We start from the raw sequence: 27,174 nt of genomic DNA, 5'->3' as shown, positions 1-27,174 counted from the left end.
TTTAAAGATTACACCTAACTGTTTTTTTTACAACAGCGTAGAAAAATTTCCCTTTTTTTATAAGAGTAAAATTAGTATCCTTGTTGCTTTTACCCCCCAAAGCCAGATGACATTTCGGGCATGGGTAAAATAAAAGGGAAAAAACCATTCTGAACGAGAAAAAACTATCAAGTGCGGAAATATAAAAACAATCCATTATACATTTATTTATACTTCTTCAAAATTTTTTATTTTAAAAAGGTTCTTCAAAAATTTTCTATGCTTTTATTTTTAATTTAAAAGGTTATTTACCCGTTTATTTTACAGATTGTATTTTTTAAAATGGTTTTTCGTTATTATAGCCAAGTAAATAGGCCAGTTTTGTTATTTTCCCCAATCTACCTTCTTCATAAATGATTAAAAAAAAGAAGAGTATTGACTGAAATGATTTTAATGTCAAGTACAACCTTTCAATATAAAAAACAAATACAGAAAGGCTTTGTAAAACATACATGTAAATCAATGTAATACTAATCATGAATTGTACACTTGAAAATCCTACCTACACATAATACTAGTTTTATCTTGTGTGCAATTCAAGAAATATATAATTTCTTTTGATCTTTGGTCTATGTAAATAAAGCCTGTTTAGATGTTAACAAATGCTTGAAATCCTGAAAGTCATCAAAATTGATTTTGAATGGAATTTGCCTTGTTCTCCTAATTATTATTAATTTAATATTCAATGCAAAATGAGTAAAATAACATAAAATGATCTGGAAAGAATTAAAACTTCACGACAATGTGTAAAAGTATAAATTATACAAATGTATTGAAATCGAATAAACAGCTCTAAAAACCTAACTTTCTTTATGTTACATTCAGCAAAACACTGTATGGACAGATAAATACACTTCTACATTACTTTCTGTTCATATAAATCAAAAATTAATGTATAAATATACATGTACAGTATAGATAAATCTGTAAAATTTCAGCAGTTTCATAAAAAATTTACATCAAATTCAGCAGTTTTAATTAAAAGTAATTATGAAGGCACTATCAACAACAAATATACAAATAATGATTAACAAAATGAAACAAAAATTATATCACAGTAAAAAATATATTTCATTCTGAAAAAAAATATCTAGATATTAAATGTGAAAACAAAACTTGATTTGATCACATTTTCTCAATGTTAGTTCCATGTTAGTTCTATCCAATGCTGACTGAAAAAAAGTGTTCTCTTTTCACACTTATTTTTACATTCTGTGAAGTTCACACTTCCATTTTCACTTTTCGTGTACCAGCTGATTTATTGACTTCCTGTAATGTCCCTGCCAGCATTTTCTTGGCGTCCTTGGCTTCTTTCATAGAGTTTACACGCACAGCATTGTATCGTCTTTGAATCTGAGAAAATAATAAGAAATGATGAGAAATAAGTTAACTATTCAAAGAATTATGAGGTTACTCTTCCTTCTCACGTCAGTAAAGAAATTGATATTTTATGCCTCATAATCCATTTGAAGAATCAGTTGTAACTTCATACAAACTATTAACATTATAATTATAGGTAATTTTCAAAGACCCATAGCAGTTACTATAGCATAGATTTGTACTCAATTGTAGCCCTTAGTACATAAAAATTTAAGTTTCCATAACATCTGAAGTTATACTGTTATAAATTGGAAAATTTAAGTACATGATGTATATCTTTGTAACATTTGTTGGTGAATGAACATGACCCACAACTTTTGCATAAACTTTTTACTGAATTATTCCTCTTTGTTAACTGCATTTTCAAAGGATATTTTCACATAAAGCACTAAGAATAGATGAGTGTTGCAGACAGTCAATTCAGTCTGAGGCAGTTCTTTCTTAACATTGTGTCTATATATGTAGATGTCGAGGGGAAATGATGAATTGTTTGAAGTTATTGAACAAATACTATGCAATATGCCAAATGCTCATGAATGAGTTTGTGCCAATTTAGTTGTAATATTTTTTTATTGGAGTCACTGATATGAATTATATTGCAATTCCTGAGCTTTCCTAATATAGGAAGAACAAATTTCTCCCACATATTTATAAAACAAAACTGGTGCCTAGCAACAGCAGACTATGGTTGGATACTGTAGATAACACCAACCTCTGACAGTAGTCTATCAGAATCTGGGAACCGTTTTCTCAGGTCCTTATTTCCTCCCTGTAGAACATCCTGAAGTTCAGCCTCTTCTGTTGTAACTCTATCCCTCATTTCTGCCAACATTTCCTCCTTCTTTTGCCCTTGTGAAACACGTGGAGCCCCCTTTAAGTATTCCGTCTGAAAGACAGCGTAAACAAAATCAGTATATACTTGGTAAGCATTGTTATGTATACATTAAAAAACAAAAGAATTTGATAAATGCAATTCAAGTTTGAGGTTGCTTGTCTAGAAAGAGATTTCACAGAAATTAAGGTGTTTTATGACTTGTTAAATCATTATAAGGTGAATAGACTGACAAAGATTATCGGAACTGCTTCTGTAGGCTTATTATGCCACAGAAATGCTTTTATGTAGGATGGTCCCCTATGGTACCACTGTTCTTATTATTTCCAGCAAATTGTACAAATAAAAAGAACTTATATTTACTATTTTATTGAATTGTGTTTAGCTGTCGCATCTTGACTTTAAAATACACATGTCATTCATAGAATAACTCAATGATTTTAATTAGAAACATCTATGGTCCGTCAGCCATGTTTAGAATGGGAGCTTATACGGAGAGCACTATGGTACCGTGGTATGTTAATTGATGGCCCTTTTTGGCTTCAGTATAATTTTTTGTAACAGAATATGCTGTCACTACAGTTTCAGCAGAAGACCTTCACTTGTCGGAACATGAAATTATAAGTTTAACTGTTAAATATGGGGTAAAATAACGAAGTTTTTTCAGCACACACAGGCAGCTTTGGATTTTATGGATTTTTATTTGAAATGAAAAAAATTCTAACAATTTCTATCCAAATTCACAAAAAGCAGCACTTCCACTTTCACTTTAATGGTGGAAACAGTATTTGGTGGCATTCAATGTGAAAAGAAACAAATTTTCTGATTACATCAGAATGGGCAAGGACGCGGTACCCGCGGGGAGTACTATAATAACTTTGTTCAAAGTAAAGTCAGGTATTTAATAATAGAGATTTCTCAAGGTAAAATCACTCATAAAATTCTTTTTACTGTAAATACATTGTTATACACATGGTCTTTTTATCATTATAATTCATGTTCAGCCGTCTTTTAAATTTTTATGTGAATGCCAGAAAATGGGTCGCTTAGAGTAAGAGGATTATAATTGCTCTATAATTTAACATTACAAAGTTATCGTTATTCAGATTGTAGCATCTTTGTGCATGGATTCAAAGAGGGGATTAAGAATTATTCTGTAAGCAACAAGAACAAAGCAAATTCACATTAACAGTAATTTCACATGTAAGCTAAGCTAGTGTTGGTTTTATAAAATGTTTAACAGGAAATGATTAAAAAACCCAACATGCCCATTTCAACTTTGTAACGCAAACAAAGTTTTTGTGAAATCTCCTATGTACCCAAAATTTGAAAATAGATGTCAAGGTCATTTTTCAGCATGTCAAAATCAGGCTGTAGAGATATATATTCTGCATATCTGATATTTTAGCAGTATTTCTTGTGCAATTACAATCACCCATTGACAGGACAAAAACAATGTGCCTGTCAATCTATCAATGTGGAGGGCATATATGTTATATAATTCAGTAGCTCTAATGCAGATGTCGTAACAAGAGCACTGCAAAGGCAGGGCAATACATGCCTGACTGCAAAAGCCGTAATTACACAACAAAACAAACATGCACTTAAAGAAACAAAATATATTAGCTAGAGCAGAAGTCAAATGTTTTCATGCGATTATTTTATGATGTCATCATGATCATGGTACATGATCTTGGTTCTTACCTTGACCAGTCGTAGCTAAGTACATTCACAAACAAATAGTAGGTTATTAAAGAAAATTAAATGTTATACACTTTACTGTGTCACATGACTTGAAACAACTGTATGTAACCTAAATGTCAACTTTCCCATGTGCTGGCAAAAGGCAGTTGACGTAGTGTGCTGTTTTGAGTTGTGCTTAAGAATTTAATACACAAACCCTTGCATACTGTGCTTTACTAATACTGTATATTGCATCATCAACATTCCATCAAATTCTTATTATTTTCTTTATATTATTAAATGACCCCTTACCCTTATTAATGCCCCCTCCCCTTTTTACATAAAGAAAACTGAGTTACCAAGATGATATTGCTGTTTATTATAATTCCAGGAAATTAAACACGTTTTTTAACACGGCTTTAGTTTTTATATTCCAACAGAAAATAAATCAAAAACAGGAATCATTCATTTCATTTTCACAATATCTAACTTTTTTTCTGTACTTGTATTCACGCCCTCCCACCCACTCTTTGGAAAATGTAAAACCTGATTGCTCTTTTTGGTAATTATAATGGCAAACATTTAATATTACTAACATTAATATTCAATATTACTAACATATAGACTTACAAATATCGGTAATATTAAACATGACATGGCAAAATGAATAAGAGGCACATCTAAACACAAGTTCTGTGAATGACATACAATACAATACAATATTAACATACATTCACTGGTGACTGAGAAAAAAGATGAGCATAATGAAAACAAAGTATAAGACTGAATATAAAATGAATACATGTATAACCCATCAAACAAATAGATGTACATTGACCCTTACAGTACTTATAGTGATAATGACCTGTCTATGGCACCAGTTTATAATCAGACTAGCCTTATAATGTAAAAATATGTCTTACCAATACTCTAATCCTATGACAGTTCAAATTCATTCTTATTTTCATGGGTGTAGCTTCCAGGTTTGACTTTAATTGTAGGCAAAATTCTAAAGGTTCTGGGGGCAATTGCCCTCCAAGGAACTGGTTTTTCCTCTGGATTGTAAGAGATATGTTTTGGCATGTATTTTGTACATTTTTGTAGAAATGTATATGTACATGGAATTATTAGAAAGTAGGTCTACAAGCAAATTATTTCCATTTTTTCACTTTCCTTGAAAATATGTAGGCCAAAGTGAGCCCCCAAAGTCAGCCCCCCTTGATATTGTAATCCTCCAACTGCTTAGTGGATATTTCAAAATAGGAGAGGTCCATTATAAATTAAGAATGGTAAGTGTTATAAACAAATAATCAGAATAACTTATATGACTGATTGATGACTGATTGATGGAATATAACAAGTATATAGAGATGATATATTACCTTCCGGTATGGCTCTACCGGTTTACTGATCCGGTCTAGTCTAACTGCAGGATCTCTGTACACAAGTTCATGTCCCAGAGCATACTTCAGGGCCTTTATAGTACCATGCATATCTAAAATATAACAGGAGACCCTATGTAAATACACCAATTTTACACCAATTACAACTCATAAAATTATGTCTTGCTTCTTCAATGAAATATTGTTGATTTTATCAAATATTCTTAAAAATGAAATGTTCAACTAACAAAAGACTCATGCTGCAAGTCCAAATAAGCTGTGCTGTAATAATGCCAAAATTGCAATGAAAAATTAATGAACAAAATAATATGATTGCTTTGTTTTGATAATCAAGAACAGCGATGAAATGTACCAAAGGGGAACAGTTTTTTGAGAATGTTGAGAAATTAGAAAACAAACTAAAGATGCAACAAAATCTTAGAAATTTGATTAGGTCAGACTATAAATGACATACCTTTTGGTGGGGAGTAGTTAGTGTCATCCTCAGCATCAAGAAGTATTTCATATCCTTTATATTTATCATCTGCCATTTTCTCCTTCTGCTTTCGTTTCCTGACCTTTGATTCTTTCTTGGCTTTCTTCCACTCTTCTTCTTGATCATCAACCTGGTTATGTGTGGAAATTTTATACAGTATAGGTCATATGACAACTTTCCAGCTTTATTGGTGGAGGACGACGACAGGTAAATTTAAGTTCGTGATCTCAAAAGAGCACCTGAGTAGAACCACTGACATTCTGTAAGCTAGCTGGATAGCTTTCTCACATGAAAGAGTTTGCATGAAGACACTTGCACGGCACTGAGTGGAAAGTAGTTTGAAGTCAACGACCTTAACCACTAGGCCATGAACAACCCCATGCTTGGAAATGTGAAGTCATATGAAAAGATGCATATTTTGAAATTAATGTAAAAATTGTGAAATGGTATGCATTTTATCTGGTATAAAGAAAGGCTGACTAAATAGAGGATATTCAAGTTTTTTCTATAAATACATGATTTATTTTCATCGAGTGGTATGAAAATAAATATTTCATGAGTGGCGGTAGCCACGAGTGAAATATGGTAATTTTCATGCCACAAGATGAAAATAAATCATGTATTTATAGAAAAAACTTGAATTTTCTGTTTATTATGTACATTTTTCTCTTTTTTGCGATAAAATTTGAAAAAACTTTCCTTTAAATTTTGTGTACTGGTAGAATTTAAAAGAAAGTAGTCCGGCAAGACACCAGTGAAAATACGGAAAATATGTTTCACTGCAGTGAAAAATAAATTTTTACAGTGAAAATACGAAAAATGAAAATACGCATTTTATTTCATCAATATTTCATTTATAAGTATATAATAAATTGGCTTCCATGATAGCTCACTAACTTGAATAAAAATTGTTATCATAAAGAAAAAGTAGTTAAGACTGTTTAAAGGCTGTCAAATTTCTAATTCACCATTCAAAAACTATGTCAAATATTGAATGATTTATTCATCTCTCTCCAAGGGTTGCTGGTTCGATTTTTGGGAGAGGCAAAACTTTTCTGTGACTATTGAATCTCATGGTCATTCTTTTCTCACCGTTGATTAAGAAACCATGTTGGATTAAAGGTCAGTCAGTCACTTGCAATTAGTAATTACTGGGTTAAGTTATCCAGAAAAGCTCATCCAGAAAAGCTCATTAGCTAGACCAACTGCCAAGATATAACAAACAAACAATTTATTTTTCAGAAGTAAAGAGAAAAATAAAAACAAAAATGGATAGAGAAAAATACCTGTGTCATAAAGAAGGCATCATTATCTTGTTGTTCCTGACCTTGACTTTCATCTACAGGCCTTGAACTCTCATCACCTCCTGTTTCTCTCTGTGACCTTTGACCTTGACCATCTACTGGCGAAGCTGGAATGGCAGGAAGTGGTTTCTGAGGGTCAAGGTTACTGTGGGTTCTGGTCCTTTCTGGTTTGGGGGCTGGTGGAGGTTTAGGGGCCTCCAACATAAGTAAGTCATCAACATTCATTTTTGGGATTTTTGGTACCACAGTTGTAACCTAAAAAAATATAGAAGTTTCATATCTGATATAATGAAACACCATACCAGATTCCATATTCATTATACTTTACTTTGTTTTTTTTTTTTTATGATCAACTTTTTCAATATTGTGACTTACCTTTTTACATAGGTAAATGATCAATAAACAAGTTCTTTAAGTATAAACCAGTATGAATATCCAGCAATGAAAAATGATCAAGCTAAGAGGACTGTTATGGTATGAATTGGCTATGAGAATAACAGAGATAGGAACTGGTTATGAGGTATAAAAAAGTCTATGAGGTTTGAAATGGCTATGAGGTTTGTACTGATTATCTACAGGGTGTAGACCGTATACATAAAAGCCAAAAATTATCACAATCTTGCAAGGTCAGTATATATCAAAATCTATGCTAAATGCCAAAGCAAGTTCGACATTCTCCCAACCAGAATAAAATCTCGCTGGCATGGCAGTTTGTGGGACAGACTGAAGATTAAAATATGATAAACAAGATATATGATAAAACTTGTCTTATTTTCAAAGCATCAAGTTGAAGTTATGCTCCAGAAACCACACTTCCATGGGGTAGCTGGAAGGGGTTGCAAATGACATGGGGTACATAGTGCACTTACATGTCTGGATTTCTTCATCTTGACCTCTACTGGGGGTTTCACAACATCTGCCTCCTTTTTCCTAAATCACAAATTTTTATTATATGGACATTTCATCCTTAAACAACTTTTGAAAAAAAAAATGCTATATTTATCTTAATTAGTGAACCATTGCACACTCTCATCACAAAGCTTCCAAATATTAAAACTAGCATAAGCCTAATTGAAATAAACAACAGTATAACTTGCAAGAAAAATTCAATTAACAATATTCATAAATGGCATAACTTAAGGTAGGAATATTGATGAAAGGGAACCAACTTAGATGGCCAGTGCAAAAAGATACTTTAGAACACATAAAATATAAAAGGATAAACAAGATTTGCACTTATTTTTCTACTATTTTCCTTCAGATCTAACAATGAATAAATGTTGATAAAATGTTTGTTTTTTAAATTTATTTTAACACATTTTGTCATATCTTGGTTGTTAAGCTTTCCTGGCTTACTTACCAGTAATAACTAATTTCTTCGAAAGTGACTAACTACTAAGACCACATCATTTCTGAACCAGCGGTGAGAGACAAATGACCATAAGACCCAATGAGAAATTTTGCTTCACAACAGGATCAAACCAATAATTTTTTTCATTAAATTTTGGTTAAGTTATATTATGATCATCTTCAATATATTGTTATAACTATTTTATAGTATTTCTATCCTAAAATAGTTTTACCTTTTAATTCTAATGCCTAATCTTTCACCGAGGAATCGTTGTAACAGGGGAGGATCTCCACTATTTTCTGTTGTTAGAGGATTATTATGTATTATCAGTTCCACTAACATCGGCCATGCAGCAACAGCTAGAAGAGCCTCCTCATCCTCTATCTAAATATAAAAAAAAATATTTTAGTATTGGTAGATAATGAATAAATTAATGCAGTTATCAAACATTGGTAGACACTGTATAAATTGATGCAGAAATTAAATATTAGTTGATAATGTATATAATAATAATAATATGTATATTGATGATGCAGGTATCAAATTATTGGTGGATAATGTATAAATTGATGCAGGTATCAAATATTTGTAATAATGTATACGCTAATACAGGTAGGAAAATAAATACTAGTAAATCAAACATTGGTAGATAATATATAAATGTTTATAGACATTAAATACAGGTAGATAATATATAAGTTTAAACAATTATCAGTTATCAGATGATGATAATACTGGTAACACAATGCATTAACACAGGACCATTATTGAAAACATTTTTGTTGTCATTTTGGTTGCAGATAAGAATGTGGGCAGAATTTCAAACCTAATAAAACAGACAGATGAATGGCTTCCTTCAATACATAGTACAAAACTATTACTTTGTAATAAAATAATAATAATTGAACAGTTTTATGACCATTTGTACTTAATAAAGATGAAAAGTATTATCTTAGAATAAAACAGCTGAAAAACAAAAACCGGTTGAACCGGGTGATGCTCCCCGAGAAGGTTTTGGACACAGGAAAGTATAAAAAAATGAACAAAGGGTAAAAACTGGTGACTGGTAGAGTTAATTCCTTCTCTAAATCAATGTCCGTAATCTGACGTGACAAAATAAGGCAAGGCAGAGTTATGGTTCTCTAGCACAGCACTTCTACCCAATGAGACCTATCTACCTACAAAGTTTCATGTTGATATCTCTTAAAATTTTAGAGTAATGTCCCAGACAAAGTTCAAAGTGTCAAAATGAACAAAGGGCAATAACTCCAAAATTAGACAAGACAGAGATATGATTCTTTAACAATGCACTTCTACTCAATGAGATCTATCTACCTACAAAGTTTCATGTTGATATCTCTTATGCTTTTAGAGTTACGTCCCGGACAAAGTTCAAAGTGTAAAAGTAAACAAAGGGCAATAATTCAAAAATTAGGCACAGCAGAGTTACGGTTTTTGTACACTGCAAACCTACTCAATGAGATCTATCTATCTGCAAAGTTTCGTGTTGATACCTCTTGTTGTTTCAAAGTTATGTCCCGGACAAAGTTCAAAGTGTAAAAATAAACAAAGGGCAATAACTCAAAAATTAGACAAGGCAGAGTTACCGTTTTTGTGCACTGCACACCTACTCGACGAGATCTATCTACCTACAAAGTTTCATGTTGATACCTCTTGTTGTTTCAAAGTTATGTCCCGAACAAGAAAAGCAGACAGATGGACGGACAGACAAAGTGGCGACTATACATGTATGCTCACCCTTCGGGGAGCATAAAAAGGAGGAAATTATTCAAGGTTTACCTTGTTATAGGCAAGATTGAGAGCCCTCAAGTCTGGAAAGGGAGGTAATCCAGAACCATCCCCAAGAGGTCTATTGCCTTCATCTGTGACTGGTAGAGTTATCTCCTTCTCTAAATCAATGTCAGTAATCTGACGTGACAAATCTGTAAAATCCTCCTTTAATAAATCTGTAATTAAAGGGAGACACAGGCAAAATTTTCATTTCTTAGTTTTTAATTTTTCATTCATTATTCTGTAAATGCCATCAAAATAAATATATTAGACAGTCAAAGGAACAAAACCTTTCTCCATATAAAGAATAAAATGGTGGTTTCCTAACTTGACCCGCGTGGGTCAGGTTAGAGGGTAGCATTTCACAATAGTTGTCAAAGTGAACTCTGGAAACGTAAAAGAACATGTCAAATGAATGACTTAGGCTTGCTTCAATCATAGAATATCCACAATATCTGTTGTTGTAACTTCAAGGGTTTATTCAAGTCACCTGACTTGTTTAAAAACTATTTGGTGATTCTATTGGCGTCTAAATTTTGTTCAACATATATAGACATATTTACACTTCAAACCCAAACTATATAGAATTTAAACAGAAATTCATGCAGAAACTTCAAGAAAAGTCATTTTAGCTTGATTTGAGTACATAAGATCATTTTAATATTTTTGTCATTACTTTGCCTGAATATCCCTTTAACACATAAAATGCTTCTTAAAAAAATTTGTAATAAACATTATTATAAAGTACATATCTTGAAAATTTAAACGAAATTTGATTTAAACCATAATCTATATAGTCCTTCAGTTCAGGTAAAACATTAAGATTTGAACTTGAGTTACAATGAGTTAAAGAATACTTCATGTAAAACATTAAAGTGTATAAAGCTATATTTCTGTTATATATGTTCTATATATCTGCTCTAACTTAAATCTCATGACATAAAGAGGAATATTATACCTCATTTGCATACGCTTTTCTATATTTAACGTGACGTCATCCAGTTCATAAACCGCATACAGACCGGGGCGGTCCATAATTCTTATATGGACTGGATGATGTCATATTAAATGTAGAAGGGCGTATGCAAATGAGGTATAATATTTTATTTTGTTGTTAAATGATTCTTTTTACAGAATTTATTGTTTTGTTTCACATTAATTTATTACATGTTAAACAAAAGTCATGATTTGTCTTTAGATTGATTATAAATTTTATCTATACAGTTTGTGAATATCTTAAAGTTCGTTTTTTTTCCGCCTGTTTAATTTGATTAACAAAAATTGAATAACAAAAGAAGAGCACGATTATTTTTGCTGATTTGCTTGAAAATAATTATAACAAGAGCTGTCACAGGAGACAGCGAAGCTCGACTAATAAAATACTGGATGCAGTAAGGAGGACAAAACTATGAAAGAAAAATCAATTATGTATAATTATGTATTAAGTTATAGTAAAAAAATAACATTTGTTAACATAAATTCCAAGATCAAGGGGAATAATTCTAGACATAGTCATGCTAGAGTTATGGACCTTGTCACACAACATTTGTGTAATGATTAGAAATATATATTTGAAGTTTGAAGTAGATACCTTAACAAATAAAGAAGTTATTATATTTCTTAAAGAAAATCCTAAGTTCAAAGAGAGATAAATCTGTAAATATTGCTTCAAGAGTTATGAACATTGTCACATAAAATGTAATTGATGATAAGGAATAAGTATTTGAAGTTTGAGGTAGATACCTTTAAAAATAAAAAAGTTATAATAAAAAATAACATTTTACTAGTAAACAAGAGCTGTCCGTAAGACAGCGCGCTCGACTTTTTTATTGCTTGCCAATAAAAAAAGTTTTTGCAGTAAAAGGCAATACAAGAATCTCTGTATTTTTAAAGTGAACAATGGCCATGAGTATTAAGATATTTAGTGAAGAATTATTTTACTGAATTGTGTGATACCCTTGAACACTGCAGCAAAGTTTGAAATGTTTAAGTCAAAAGAGGGCTATAATACAAAACATTGACAGTTAAGGGCCATAATTCAAATAAAATCTTTGACAGAATTACCTTCTCCTGGACATGTTTGGGAATCATGATTGTAAACAAGTATTCCAACTTTCAAATTAATATCTCAAACAGTTCAGTCAAAAAGTGGACTGGTACTAAAAACTTAACCAAGATTCTAAGTCGATAAAAGGCCTTAATTTTTAAAACAAATCCTTGACAGAGTTACCTTCTCTTGCGTACAGATGGGGGTAATGATGTGAAATAGCATTAAAAGTTTCAAAGCAATATCTCAAAGGGTTAAGGCAATAAGTGGATTTTACCCATATTCAATGTATTTTCTAAGTCAAAAAGGGGCATAATTCTGTCAAAAACCTTGACAGAGTTATGTCCTCTTGTCTGTTGATGAAGGTCGTGATGGTAAACAAGTATGGTCAGTTTCAAAGCAATACCTCCAATGGTTTTGAAATAAAGTGAGGTGGTACAAAAAACTTAACCAAGCTCAATACACTTTCTAAGTCAAAAAAGGGCCATAATTCTGTCAAAAACCTTGACAGAGTTATGTACTCTTGTCTGTAGATGGAAGTTATGATGGTGAACAAGTATGGTAAGTTTCAAAGCCATACTTGTAATACTTCTGAAATAAAGTGGGGTGGTACGAAAAACTTAACCAAGGTGTGACGCCAACGCCGACGCCGACGCCGACGCCGGGGCGAGTAGGATAGCTCCCCTTTTCATAGAAAAGTCGAGCTAAAAAATCTAAGTTTATGGGGAGATAATTCTTGCAATATTGGTGCTAGAGTTATGAACCTTGTCACATAAGATGTGGATGATGATAACGTAAATATATTTAAAGTATGAAGTTGATCCCTTTAGAAATAAATAAGTAACAGTAAAAAATAATATTTTTTATGGAAAATTCTAAGTTCAAAGGGAGATAAATCTGAAAATATTGGTGCTAGAGTTATGAACCTTGTCACATAAGATGGGGATGATGATAAGGTACATATATTTGAAGTATGAGGTTAATCCCTTAAGAAATAAAGAAGTAACAGTAAAAAATAATATTTTTTATGGAAAATTCTAAGTTCAAAGGAAGATAAATCTGAAAATATTGGTGCTATAGTTATGAACCTTGTCACATAAGATGGGGATGATGATAACATAAATATATTTGAAGTATGAGGTTGATCCCTTAAGAAATAAAGAAGAAACAGTAAGAAATAGTATTTTTTGAGGAAAATTCTAAGTTCAAGGGGAGATAAATCTGAAAATATTGGTGCTAGAGTTATGAACCTTGTCACATAAGATGTGGTTGATGATAAGGAACATATATTTGAAGTTTGAAGTTGATACCTTAAGAAATGACAAAGTTATAGTGAAAAATATTTTACTGCACCAAAACTTTAATCTAAAATCTGGACGCGGACTCTGACGCCGGGGCGAGTAGGACAGCTCTCCATATACTTCGTATAGTCGAGCTAAAATATCTGACTAGGGTTTGAGATATTTCACACACTGACCATTTGAACGCAAATTATAGGAAACATTACAGCAACAAAAGGGATTAAAGGATTTAGATTCGGTATAATATAACAAATAGAACATGGCCTTTCGGGTAAAATGCATGTTTACAGACTGGTTGGTCAGACCTCGGAAGGAATATGTTCCTCAGCTGCCCTTCGGGCCATATACCTTCCTCAGTCTGACCAATCAGTCCGTAAACTTGCATATTGCCCTCAAGGCCATGTTTTATTTGTTAAAGGTACAACAGTTTATGTTGTCTTGAATTAAGATTTAAAGAAGTATAGATACTGGACTCAAAATGATTTAATATAGCCTCTTCAGAGCCTTTCAAATTCAAAGCCTGAAGTTTAATGTTATATTTCCTACGAATTTATTCTCAAAAGTGTTGTCATCATAAATCATAACACGATCTTACCTGGTTGAACAGAAGAATCCCCTTCCATTTTCCCCGACCCTTTCTGTGAATCTTCCCCGGTGGGTACTGGTGTAGGTAGTGGAGCATCAGTAGTTCCCTCCCTTTCTTTCTTCTCAACCGGATGTCTTGGAGTAGGGTCCTTGGATCGTGTTCCTCGGGCAGATCTCCTGCCTTCTTTCTCAGCTGATCTTCGTAATTTCCTCGCATCCTTCTCGCTCTCATTTTGAACCAATTTTCCTTCTATGGATTTCAACATTGGGACATAGTATAATTCATTTTTCTCTAGATTTAAGTGCTTTAGACTGAAAATACAATTTATAATATTTTTACAAACAGTAGTAAATTTGTTTCTATTTTTGAATTTTTATGATCAAGTTGTTTCACATGTATATGATAACTGTAAGTGAATCCAGAGGACATATTATACCAAAATTGTATTATAATGATTTTCTTCAAGTATCATAGCAGCATTTACTCTTGAGATGGACAAAGGTGTATACAATATACAATATGTATTTCTTTTTGTAAATGTGTTGATGTTTCAAATATATTTGCACATAACATATCCCAATTGTACCTTAATAAGTTCATGATATTAGTCCATTTGTTTTCCCATGATCTTCACAATTTCATGTCTCTATCCCAATATTTCTTAAGTTCCCAATTAATCACAAATCTGTATTTCCCATGTTTCAAACTTTAAGAATTTCTATATCTTACAAAATGTTTAACTTTTATGAAATAAGAAAACCATGAAAACATTAAATCTATCATCAATGGTTTGAGTCTTACCTTGACAATCCAGCAAGAGCAGCAAAGACAGACACATCCTCTAATCTATTATCATCCAGCAGTAAAATTTCCAACTTGGAAAACCTCAAATGCTCTGTCTTACTGAATATAAAAGAATTACTAATAATATTATGCATGATTTGTTAAAAATTTATGAAGTATTCAAAATTCAAAATATATGTCAGAAAATCAATGAAAATAAAATATTGATATATACTAGTTATACAACAAGAACTGTCAGAGGACAGTAACGCTCGACTATTCGAAAAGTTGTCACAAGGGTGTTTCATTGAGTATAATAATGCTTACCTATATGAAAACATAAAATTGTCCGAAAAGGTACAAACCCTTCAGTAGTTATGGAGATGCCAGCTTACAAGCAAAAATTTACCTAGAATTTCTAAGTCGAAAAAGGGGCATAATTATGCAAAAAAGCAAACCAGCGTTATGGGTCTTGTGCCAATCATCTTAGATAATCACAGAGAACAAGTGTGTGAAGTTTCAATCCATTCCCTTCAGTAGTTATGGAGATACCAGCTTACACGCAAAAACTTAACCAAGAATTTCTAAGTCTAAAAAGGGGCATAATTATGTAAAAAAAGCAAAACAGAGTTATGGGACTTATGCCAATCATCTAAGATAATCACAGAGAACAAGTGTGTGAAGTTTCAATCCATTCCCTTCAGTAGTTTTGGAGATACCAGCTTACACGCAAAAAATTAACCAAGAATTTCTAAGTCGAAAAAGGGGCATAATTATGTAAAAAAGCAAATCAGAGTAATGGGACTTGTGCCAATCATCTTAGATAATCACAGAGAACAAGTGTGTGAAGTTTCAATCCATTCCCTTCAGTAGTTATGGAGATACCAGCTTACACGCAAAAACTTAACCAAGAATTTCTAAGTCTAAAAAGGGGCATAATTATGTAAAAAAGCAAAACAGAGTTATGGAACTTGTGCCAATCATCTTAGATAATCACAGAGAACAAGTGTGTGAAGTTTCAATACATTTCCTTCAGTAGTTATGGAGATACCAGCTTACAACTTAACCACAGGGACGCCGACAAATGGGTGACTGCATTAGCTCGATTATTCTGCGAAAAGTAAAGCTAAAAAGGTCATTAAATGTAAGTTTTATTCTGATCTAAACACATTCTGGATGAATAACTGTACCTTAAGTTCATGATATCTATAAAAGAGTTACTAATAATATTATGCATGATTTGTTGTATTTTCATCCGAATTCAATGATTCAATTTTTATTGCATACTGACAGAATATGCAATTTGATTAATTTGTCCACTTTACAGTTTTAAAACATATATATTGACAGCAAGATAGAAGACTAAAGCTGAGTATGAAATTTCTGCAACTAGCAAGTAATACATAAACTTGATGACATTCACCTGCTAAAATATCTAAAATGAACTTTTCCAGATTTGAATATGTATCAGTCTATTATATGGTTAAGTGGTTTCAGGTATAAAGCCTTCTACCTTATAAGACTGCACTATACTGGTGACATACATTTAATAAATGTTAAAGGAGCAGAGAAAAAAAGAATCATTCACTCACGTTTTTTCATCAAAATGAGGCATTGCCATGTTAGGTGGCAGGGAAACCAGTCCATTGCCAGTGAGGTGAAGCACTTTGAGGTTAGAAAGTAGTCCCAGGGTAAGAATATCATCTTGTGATAAATTGTTGTAAGAGACGTCAAGCACCTGTTAAAAAGAAAATGCATAAAGGAAATTGTATCAATTAAGCACAACAAATTAATTAAAACATGTGCTATGGCAGTATGGGCTATGGAGAATCTCAGAAAATGAAAGATGATTCTTACTTGATATGATCAGAAAACATTTTCAACTTTTGTTGTAGATCAAGGATCAGGCTGGCCAAATTAAAATATCACACAGATTATAACATTAGTTGAATGAAAAAATATAAATACACATTGAAAATATACCTCAAGTAATGGGTAATCACCAATGTTAGGTCTGATACTCCTCAATGCATTCAGGGGCATCTCAAGTTCTCTTAATATTGGAAAACCTCTAAATGCCTCTGAAGATTAAATCAATAAAACAAATAATTAGAACATCTTTTAAATGTTTAAGTTTTAAATCTCAGCAAACAAACTGTTTATTTCATTATTTTATTGTTATATTATCAAGATATACATCAAAAAAGAATAAAGTAAATAGAGGATATTCAAGTTTTTTCTATAAATACATGATTTATTTTCATCGAGTGGTATGAAAATAAATATTTCATGAGTGGCGATAGCCACGAGTGAAATATGGTATTTTCATGCCACAAGATGAAAATAAATCATGTATTTATAGAAAAAACTTGAATTTTCTGTTTATTATATACATTTTTCTCTTTCTGGACATTAAAATTTGAAAGACTTTCCCTTAAATTTTGAGTACTGGCAGAATTTAAAAGAAAGTAGTCCGGCAGGTCACCAGTGAAAATACGGAAAATATGTTTCACTGCAGTGAAAAATAAATTTTTACAGTGAAAATACGGATAATAAAAATACGCATTTTATTTCATCAATATTTCTCAATATTTCATTTAAAAGTATATAATAAACAAATCTATGGTTTAAATAAAATTAAGTCAATTTAATATACATTATTTATCAAAGTTAACTTGATAAAATAAATCCTACCTTCCTAAATCCTTGAGGCATTTGAACAAACATTTACACATAGTACATACAATTATACTTATTGTATATGAATCTACAGTATCAATTTTCACTAGATTATTTCATGGCAATTATCAGTATAGTTTAATGTTCACTGAAATAGTGAAATACTGTTACAAACATATGTTAAACCAAAAACAATTTTTTAAATGCAAGAATCAAATGTAAATATAACTGTATTGTGTTACACACCCAATGGTAGGTAGTTCTCACTAGCATTTACGTAAGCCACATTATCAAATAAGGCTAAATCTTCCTCCTTTACATCGGTCATTTCTTTCCCAGAAATATTTACAGAACAAAGATCTGATGGGTCATCCACACAGCAATGGCGCATCTGAAAATATGAAAAACAAATTACATTATTTGAATTGTTTCATGAAATGCAAGCTTGACTCTCATTTTACTTATCTGCTAATTGTAATGTATATAAAATGGATATAGCACATAGGTGACATACTTAAAAAGCTTTTTGTGTGTTACAATATGAAAAAATTTGATCAAGACTAATGACTTGACTTCATGAAACCCATTTGGGAAACAGATACTGTCATCCAGGGTCCTTCAAATAGAATGGTCTTGAAATGTGCTATGTAAACCTTTCTCGCTACAATTAAACATGTCTCGGTATAACTAGGTATTTTTGAAACATGCAAATAATGTAAATGTTTAAGAAAAGGGCGAAAATTAAATACAAGAACAAAAAATGAAATTTCTAACAACATGATGTTCTTAAAAAAATCTTTTAATTTGTGAAAAAAAGAAAAATATTTCATAAAATAATATTTTTTAAGCTGTGGTCTGTTGAAAAACATAGATTGCTGCTTATTCAGAATACTTGCCGACAACCAGTTCCATTTTGAAAATGCACTATATTAAACATAAAATATTTTTAAATAACAACATGAAATGTCATTTTATCTTTACATGATACTATTAAATAACATTTTTTCTCTGTAAAATCGATTTCTATTTTCTCATGGAACTATGCATAAATTTAAAAAAAGCTTATGAAACTCAGATAATTCAGATATGAGCAGTGTCACTGGGAATGAAAAATTCTTAATTTCATTGCAAATCTATAAAATTGTTACTTTTTTAAGTTAAAACTTTTAATGTAATGTAGCCAGTAATTTTTATTCGATTTAACAAAACATTATCTTATAATTTGATTTTTGAACGGTGTTGTACTACATATATGCCAGATTACAGCCCGTAAATAACCTAAAAACATGACTCAGCCGAGACATTTTTTTCCTAAAATTGGTCCAACTCAAGACTATTCTATTAGAAAGACCCTGTGGCATCAAATGGCAACAATGTCTTATTCAAGTATTTTCACAGAAAAAATGAGTGCTGCAATTTTGACAAGTCAAGTCAAGTCAAGTAAATTTTATTTACAAGTCGGATACATCAAGGTGGCGCGATAGCTCAGTTGGTTAGACCACTGACTGTCACTCCTGAGGTTTCGGGTTCCATCCTGGGTAACACCCTTGGGATTTTTCAGAAACACTTTCAGTGTTTCCCACCTAACTAGAGGTTTACTGGTAGGAAACCCAGGTAATCCTCGCATGTATCAGTGCTATACACTGGGCATGTAAAAGAACCAAGGAATCTATTCAATAAGAGCTAGGGACTGGTTCCCGGATTTCCTTGTATCTCATAGCTGTCTCTAGTGTCTGCTGAGTTAAGGACTTACTGGAAATAAGTGCTTGCACTTTTGTAGGTTATCCTTGACCGCCCGGTCTAAAGAAAATCAATCAATCAACAATAAACATAAGCTCTGATGAGCTTTTTACACCGACTACATTAAGAATTTACACCAAAATTAAGAATATTCCTGATCACACATACTAAAAAGAAACCATCTAGCATAGGAACATCTTTTTCCTCTTCTTCATGATCATCTGCAGCTTGAAGTTGCTCACTTATGGTTGTTCCTTGCTGCTCAGCTCTCCGTCTTTCTTCTTTAATACGTGCATATGTTTTTGGCTTTGTGCAGAGAATGGCTTTAAATCTCTTTCGCTGCTCCGCTCTCTGGGCAACAAGCCATGCCCCATCAGCTAAAAAAGATCATCAGTACATATTTATTACATTGCTATTAACATTTCAATTATCATAGGAAACTTTTAAGCGCATAAGTGATGATATATTATCCGAGTATTCTGAATATCCGAAAAATTGCAACTTCGTCCTAATTTAACCATAAAATAATATTTCTCGAAATACAAACATCTTAAAGGAAATGTTTTTCAGAAACTGTATGGATTTTACCTTCCTCTGTCACATCGTGTCTCAAAAATGTTCTGACAGGGAAGCAGTTAGCTGAGATTGCAGGTAAACCGTCATCATATTTTATTCCAGGGAGGGTCGCCATTTTGTAAACATCGCTACGGCAACCGACATCGGAAAACTCCGTCAATTTCCGTAAAGCGGACAGGTATAAAGCCCAAAAATGTTAGGCCAAGAATAGATGTTAAAATAATAACATTTTAGAATGTAAAAAAAAAATTAAAAAGATAATGGATTATAACTTGAAAAATGTATATAAGCAGCACGTGAAAATCCCTGTTGATTTAGGAAAGAAGAAGATGAGAAATCAAAAACAAAAACGCAGGCTTTTTTAAAAAATAAATTGTCATAATATTGATAGGGACTTAAGTCCCAGCAGTATGAAATGAAACTTTAGCCTTTAACTTTTACATCGATTATAAGAGTGTGCCGTGTTTTCTTGATGTTTTTATTAAGAAATGTTGTAGGGAGTGACACCAGATTCCCGTAAAGCAACTACCATATTGAATTTGAAAATGATTTTAATTGTCTGTATCTAGAAATAAGTAAATTATATGCCTACTCTAACATTTATCAATAATCAAAACTATAGCCGAAGAAGTGTTTTGTTAAAGTGCCGAACTAAAAATCACCACCATATAAAAATGATATAGTTTAATTACTCTTTTAGATATCAAAAAGGTAGATTTACATTATATGCACCAAGTGTCAAAAGTACGTACATGTAACATGCAGTATACTCTTTTAGGTTTGAGGGTGCGCCGGTATGGGACAGCCTCCCAAGCTTATGACATCCGCAAGGTTGAAAATAAAAAAAAAAGTGTTTGGGAGACTAATTCAGGTCTGGATCAACAATTTCTATGACTTGCTTTAATTGTAGTCGTTAATTGTTGTCCCCAATCAAGCTTCAGTGCATTATGGTCCGAGTGTATACCTCTAGTTTTTTTTTGAAGTGCACTTTTAAGAGTTGCACAATTAAAGTGCCACAGAGGTGCTCATGTGGAGTGCAGTTTGTGAAACCTATAGAGTGAACTCAACTGAACCTCTGAACAGTCTTGTTTTATTTCATACACATGTACCTCATATTTTTCTAATTTTACATGTAAACGTACAAATTTTACATACAGAAAGCTCAGTTTTTAAAAAAATTTTTCCCCACACCCCGTGTTGCTTTTCACTTCGTAAAAAAAAGGTTAAATTTCACGGGCCGTGCATAAAATTTTTGACGGACGTCATTTTCATTTTTAAAAGACGCAAATAAATGTTTTGCGTTAACCCAAAATCAAAGGGGGTTAATGAACAAAATAAACCCCCACTTTAATTTAAACAAATTTTTTTTTTGGGGATTGAAAAAATTTGAAAATTGTAATTTCGTTAATTGGGGTTGGTTCAAATTTTTGAATTTTTTTGAAACCGTTGAAAAAATGATAATTATTATGCTGCCAAGGGTCGCAAAAGATAAAATTTTTTTTCCGAATGGCCGATGGTTAAATTTTATTGACTTCAAAACACTTGCCCCCCCACCCTGAGGGGTTAGGGACTTTGGATTTTTTCATGGTTTAGGAACTATCCAGCTAGGCCCTTAGGCTGCCCGTTCGTGCCGAAAATAATGCACGAATTTGCACCTGAGGTCTTCCTCCACCAAGATAAATCCTGGGAAGTCCCAAATAAAACCTAAAACTGTGTCGGTTTGTGACGTAAAAAACCACAATCAAACATCGCTCCAATGTTAGGACTATGGGAAGTAGTCGAGAAAATAATCTAACTCTGTTGAAGATTCGAACCTATTCCTTTCGTGTTAGGAAGTCTGGTGCTCTTACTAAACTTTCTAACATTCACCGTTCTCCTCCCCACTTTCTGTTGCACATTGGTCCGTAAGTAGTTATTTCTTCCGTGAAATAAATGACGTAGTATTTTATCAAGATTAATATGGTCTTAAATTGTTTCACATTGATAAGTACATTGTATTTTATGTTGATTTTCTTTCCTTTTTTGGATTATATTTAAAATAAATGAAGCTGCATTCTATATACATGTATTTACTTCCCGCTGCTCGGAAATAGATTGGTGCTGGTTTACAAGAAACTGTACATTGTACTTTTGTTTTCGGCATATAGTGAAACATTTATAATACTGTCGAGACATATTCATTAATTGTTAGACAAGTATAATCTCAATATACAAGTATTTCATAAGACTATCCAAATGACACATTTCTATTGTTCTCATCAATATTTTGAAAAACTCATGGAATAAGTTAGTCAGTTCGACAACATAATTTAAGCTCTTAGTCAATCCAAAAACGATGCATTTGTGTAGACTATTTTTGTAAGCGAAACAAAGCTGACTTGACTATAAAATAGAAAACAATTAATGTACTATAATTTGTTGACTGTGTTCATGATAATCAGATATAGGTCCATTATTCTTTAGGATTGTAATTGATACACGTACATTAGGACTATTTCTTGCAAGTACAAAAAAACTTACGTTTTTCGTACAGATTTTGAAGTCTAAGACATATACATATAGCCAGGCGTTTCTACAAACACACAAATCAACTGATGATGACATAGAAAGTATTCAATTTAAGTTAAGCAGCCATATTGGTTATTGTTGACGGTCAATTCAACTGGACGAGCCGAGGAGGAGTATATTACATAACCAGATCAGGATCTTTATTTAAAGCTGTATACCCCCAGATGAGCCATAATATTGCCAAAAAAATCGAACAAAGGAATTTAAAATAATTTGGTACAAATGTTTGTTATAATAAGATGATGTGTCATGCGCAAGATCCGGACCCATACCTCCAAGGTCAAGGTCACACTTGATGATGTCAACATTGTCTATTTGAGGGTATAGATCGTGTGCATAACTTTCTTATCCATGACGGGATTTAAAAGATACTTAGCACAAATGTTCAAAATAATGAGACAATGTGGCATGCGCCAAAAAAAACACACACCAAAAAACAAAACAAAAAAACAAGCAGATGCCTACCTCCAAGGTCAATGTCACAGTGAGGTCAAAGATTAACATAGTCTGTTACAGGGTATATTTTGTGTACGGTCTATACTTCTTTAAAGATCAGGGATTTTTGAAATTATTTGGCACACGTTTTCACAATAACAAGACAATGTGTCATGCAAAAAAAGCCAGTTTCCTATCTCCAAGGTCAAGGTCACTGCTGGAGGTCAAAGATTAACATAGTTTGTTATAGGGTATGTTTTGTTTCCAGTCCATAACTTTCTCATCCACCTAGGGATTTTGAAATCACTTGGCATAAATGTTGGCAATAATAAGACGATGTGTCAGGCACAACACCCGGGCCCTTATCTCCAAAGATAAGGCCGCACTTAGAGGTCAAACATTTGATAGGAGGTATTGTGTGTGCAGTCCAAAACGTTTTGTATTGTTTGAGGGATTTTGAAATTGCTTGACACAAATTTTCACAATAATGGGACCATGTATCATATGCAACAGACAGATTCCCACTCACACATCGAGTTCCAAAACTTAACATGGTCTGTTCTAGGGAATATTTTGTGTGCGAAAATTTAATTTTTTTTCATCAATAAAAGGAATTTTAAAAAACTTGGCTTTAATGTATCCCAATAAAAAAAAATAAATTGCGAAACCAAAAGACCAAAGTTAAAAAAATTTGACGGGTAATCCAAAGAACCATGCAAAATTTAAAAATTTCATTGGTAAAATTCCCCACCCCACTTCGGTTGAGGATTTTGACTATCCCTTGTAACAGATTGTATTTTGTCTTTTTGGGGGCCCTTTGAAATAGTGTAAAATAAACAAAATGTTTTCGGGTCGACAGGTTCACAGGGGATTTATTTTTTTTAAAAATTCTTTAATGAATCTTTTCCCCCTTCTCGGATGTTGTATTTTCGCATTTCAAATTTTCATAAAACTAAAATTTTTGAAATACCCAAAAATTTTGTTTAAAATGGAAAACCCCTTCCCTTTTTCCCCTACCGTTTTAATTTAACAAAATTTCTTTTTATTTAATTATTAAAACCATTCAAACATTCAATTTTTTTTTACAGCCAATTTGGTGGCAAATTCTGAATTTAACATACGGTGTTTAAAACCGCCAAATTTAAAAAAAATTAAAAAATTTTGGGGGGAAACTTTTAAAACTTATAACTAAAATTTTAAAAAAAGGGGGTCAACGGGTTTATTAATTCCAAAGGGGGCTCATGAAATTAAAAGTTTTAAAGTAAAACATTTATGTCCGGGAAGGAAAAACACGGGTGTGACCAGGAAGTACATGTGTATATTATTTCCCCCAAAACTTTCTCCTAAAATTTTATTTGTTATGATTATCAGACAAAAGGGCAAAGGGCAAAAAAGTTTCCCTTTTTAATTTATTTTTTTGTCCGGGGAAATTAAAGTTTCAAAAAATGATGACAAATTAAATTAAAGTAGTCCTTAATAATTTGTAACATTGGGGGTTTCGCTACTCGGTGTTAAAAACGCAGCACTGGGGGGACTTTTCCCGGGGGAATTTAAACCCTTATCCGATCGCCCTTTCCCCAAGGAAAATTTTTGCTGGTCAAAAAAGCCAAGGTCCCCCCATTTTCCCCGGGGGTACAGGTGTTTTTGGTTTTATAAGGGCAATGATGTTTAAATTTAAACCCCAAAATTCAAGTAGGTCCAAATTTTTAAGTGAAAAGTTTTTTTCATACGACCTAACTTAGTTAATAAGGGGGTTTTATAATAAGCGATTTAAACAAAATTTTCTTTCTTGTTTTAAAACTGCTTTGGGGCCCCGGATTTGAAAAAAAAACGCTTTTTTTTTAAAATAGGGGTTTTGGTTTTTCTTTAAATTTTAAAAACCATGCAAAAAAAATTTATGATCCCTTAAAAAAAAGAAAAACAATGACAAATGATGTGGTTGGGAGGTAAAGTATTACCAGAATAGGTTAATGTGATGTAAGAGTTTGCCATTTGATTCTAATTCTAATCTAAGTCTGGTTTAAATTCTGGACCAAAAAAGAAAAACATATGTGTTTTTTAAAAAAAAATTTAAATTAAAAAGCATATTACACTCTGCTTTTCAAAATTTCTATTTAAATGTACACAATGGATGATCGCATTTGGGTTTTCCATACCTTTTAGGAGACACGGAATGTCAAATACGTAGGTTTATAACCCTTGCCTTGGGGTTATATTTCCAAACAACCGTTCATTTAGGGTCATATATCCTGTCAAAAATCTTTATAACTAATCAAATATACCAGATTTGCTTTTAAAAAATCAAAAATGTATTTGATAAGTTACACTATTTTTATTTGTCTTTCTATTTTCGACTAGTTAAACCGGGCAAAAAAAAAGTTATTCATTTGGGTGGTGGGTGTTTTGGGGATTTTTTTCAATTTCCCCAGTTTATCAACACAGTAAACTTTCGGGGGCCCTCCAATTTTCATCTCAAGACCCATTTGGCGGGGTTTGGGGTTTCGGGTCCATATCCACTACGTCTGTTTCCATTGAATTCTGCCATACTCATCAAAACATTCTTGGGCAGATTATTTCTTGGGCTGTATAAGTTTAAATTAATCTACGTTTTAATGTGTAGAAGAATTTTCCCCCGCTATCGCTGTCATCCATTAAAAATAGAACTTGCTTCCGGGTTTTCCATTTTTCCAGCGGATGCTCAGGGGGCGTGTTTTCCCCCAAATGGGCGGTAGGGCGCTTGCCTGGGAATTGTCTAAGGGTCCAGGGGATTTGACGCTTTATTTGTTAAAGCATGTGCCCAACCCCTTTGTAATACAAGCGTCTCCTTTGGGCCCTTTATGTCCGCCTCAATACTTTTCAAGAAAGGAAACAGACGCTTGACTTCATATGTTTTCCCCTCGACTCCCATCTGTTTAAAGGGAAAGGGGAAAAATGCTGGGCCAGACGGGGGATTTTGTCAAATCTGGGATTTGGGGAGGTTACAAAATTTTCAAATTCAAGGGTTTTTTTGTGCTTTTTACAAATCCATTTTCTTTTCATAGCCAATGTTTTTAACTGAAAATTAACAAATGGTTTTTAAAAAACTACATTCCCAATTTGTGTTCCCGCAATAAAACTACACATTTTAGAGTGGGTTAATAGGTAAAAACATGTCCAAACTTTTTTTTCTTTTTCTGTTCAGGGGCATCTTTAATATTTAAATCAAATTAAAAAGGGATTAAAAATCCCCTTTAAAATGTTTGATTTAAAAAAAGCAAAAATATATACATTGTACCACAAAAAGCCCTTATATTTTAATGGACCGTTTGTTTTAAATTTTATTTTTTTTGCCTTTTCATTTTTTTAAAAAAAAGTATTTACAGCAAATTTTTTTTTATGGGTACTATAAAACATAAAAAAGATTAAAAAAGGGTTTTCAGCTTTTAAAATTTTATTTCAGAAAATTTTTTATTTTTCGATGGGGTTGGTCCGAGGGGCCAAAAAGCAAGTTTTTTTTTTGTCTGAATCAGTAAAAACATGTAGTTGTTTCTTAGAGAAAAATATTTTTAGTTTTATAAATTTTCCTACCAAAGTCATTAAAAAAAAAAAGTGTCCATTAATCCCGAAAACATTTAAAAAAACTTACCCCTTTGGGTTTAAAAAGCACTTTGCTACCCAACATAAAATTATTTTGAACCACCCCCGGGGTCGTTCTAGAAGTAAACAGGGAAAACAATTAAAAATTTAAAAACAATTTTCCAGTTACTCTATAAATATTTGTAATACTTTCTCATTTTTATATTATGTATTAGAACAAGGGAAAAATTAATTTTAGGGTTTTTCTAGCCTTCAATTCTATCGGGAAAAATTTGTACAGTTTTGTAAAATCTCCCTTTAAAAAACAATTTATATTCAAGCAAACTTTAAAAAAACTCTAAGAGTAAAAAAAAATTTGAAAAAAAAAATAGGAATAACCCGGGAAAAAATTATTTTAATTCTACAAAAAAAACCCTATGAAACCCTTAAACGTAAAATTGATGATGCTTTAAATTTTTTATAAAGAGAAATAGAAAAAGAGACCCTCGATCGATGAGCAATTTTTTTCCTTTTACAACAACAGTATAATTTTTTACTGAAGTTAACATTTCACAAGAAATTTACAGCAAAACCTCTTTAAAATTTTTTACCAAAAAAATTTTTTTTTTTCCCTTTGGGGTTTTCT

General features: G+C 32.2%; 1 protein-coding gene across 5 annotated transcripts; it reads right to left on the bottom strand.

Moving 5' to 3' along the window:
• Positions 1-414: 414 nt before the first annotated feature.
• On the bottom strand, positions 415-20,140 carry LOC132718276 (X-ray radiation resistance-associated protein 1-like). Of its 5 annotated transcripts, XR_009624064.1 has the most exons (17): positions 19,983-20,140; positions 19,563-19,771; positions 17,901-18,045; positions 16,959-17,056; positions 16,568-16,713; positions 14,994-15,095; positions 14,202-14,503; positions 10,268-10,434; positions 8,700-8,851; positions 7,986-8,046; positions 7,099-7,371; positions 5,792-5,942; positions 5,317-5,429; positions 4,858-4,989; positions 2,132-2,305; positions 805-1,392; positions 415-541 (listed from the first exon to the last, which is right to left on the bottom strand). XR_009624064.1 is itself a non-coding variant. In XM_060701958.1 (16 exons), exons 1-16 carry the CDS (start codon positions 20,083-20,085, stop codon positions 1,261-1,263), a joined length of 2,460 nt encoding a protein of 819 aa, XP_060557941.1. In that variant the 5' UTR covers positions 20,086-20,140; the 3' UTR covers positions 415-1,260. The 5 variants fall into 5 exon arrangements, 4 of the variants coding, with proteins under 4 accessions (XP_060557941.1, XP_060557943.1, XP_060557944.1 ...); XM_060701958.1 differs by having other exon boundaries at positions 415-1,392; XM_060701960.1 differs by lacking the exon at positions 4,858-4,989 and adding an exon at positions 3,956-3,970 and having other exon boundaries at positions 415-1,392.
• Between the last annotated feature and the right edge of the window lie 7,034 nt (positions 20,141-27,174).

Source organism: Ruditapes philippinarum, unplaced genomic scaffold (assembly GCF_026571515.1).
Source record: "Ruditapes philippinarum isolate M1 unplaced genomic scaffold, ASM2657151v2 ctg1325_1_1_1_1, whole genome shotgun sequence".
NCBI lineage: Eukaryota > Metazoa > Mollusca > Bivalvia > Venerida > Veneridae > Ruditapes > Ruditapes philippinarum.
The sequence above is the reverse complement of the archived record's forward strand: the minus strand, read 5'-3'. Positions and strand labels throughout refer to the sequence as shown.

Coding starts and splice junctions, on each gene's coding strand:
- LOC132718276 (XM_060701958.1), bottom strand. CDS start 20,085: ATGGCGACCCTCCCTGGAATAAAATATGATGACGGTTTACCTGCAATC. Junction 16,714..16,958: donor GTGATTACCCATTACTTGAG/GTATATTTTCAA, acceptor TCTTTTTAACAG/GTGCTTGACGTCTCTTACAA. Junction 7,372..7,985: donor AGATGAAGAAATCCAGACAT/GTAAGTGCACTA, acceptor ATATTTTTTTAG/GTTACAACTGTGGTACCAAA.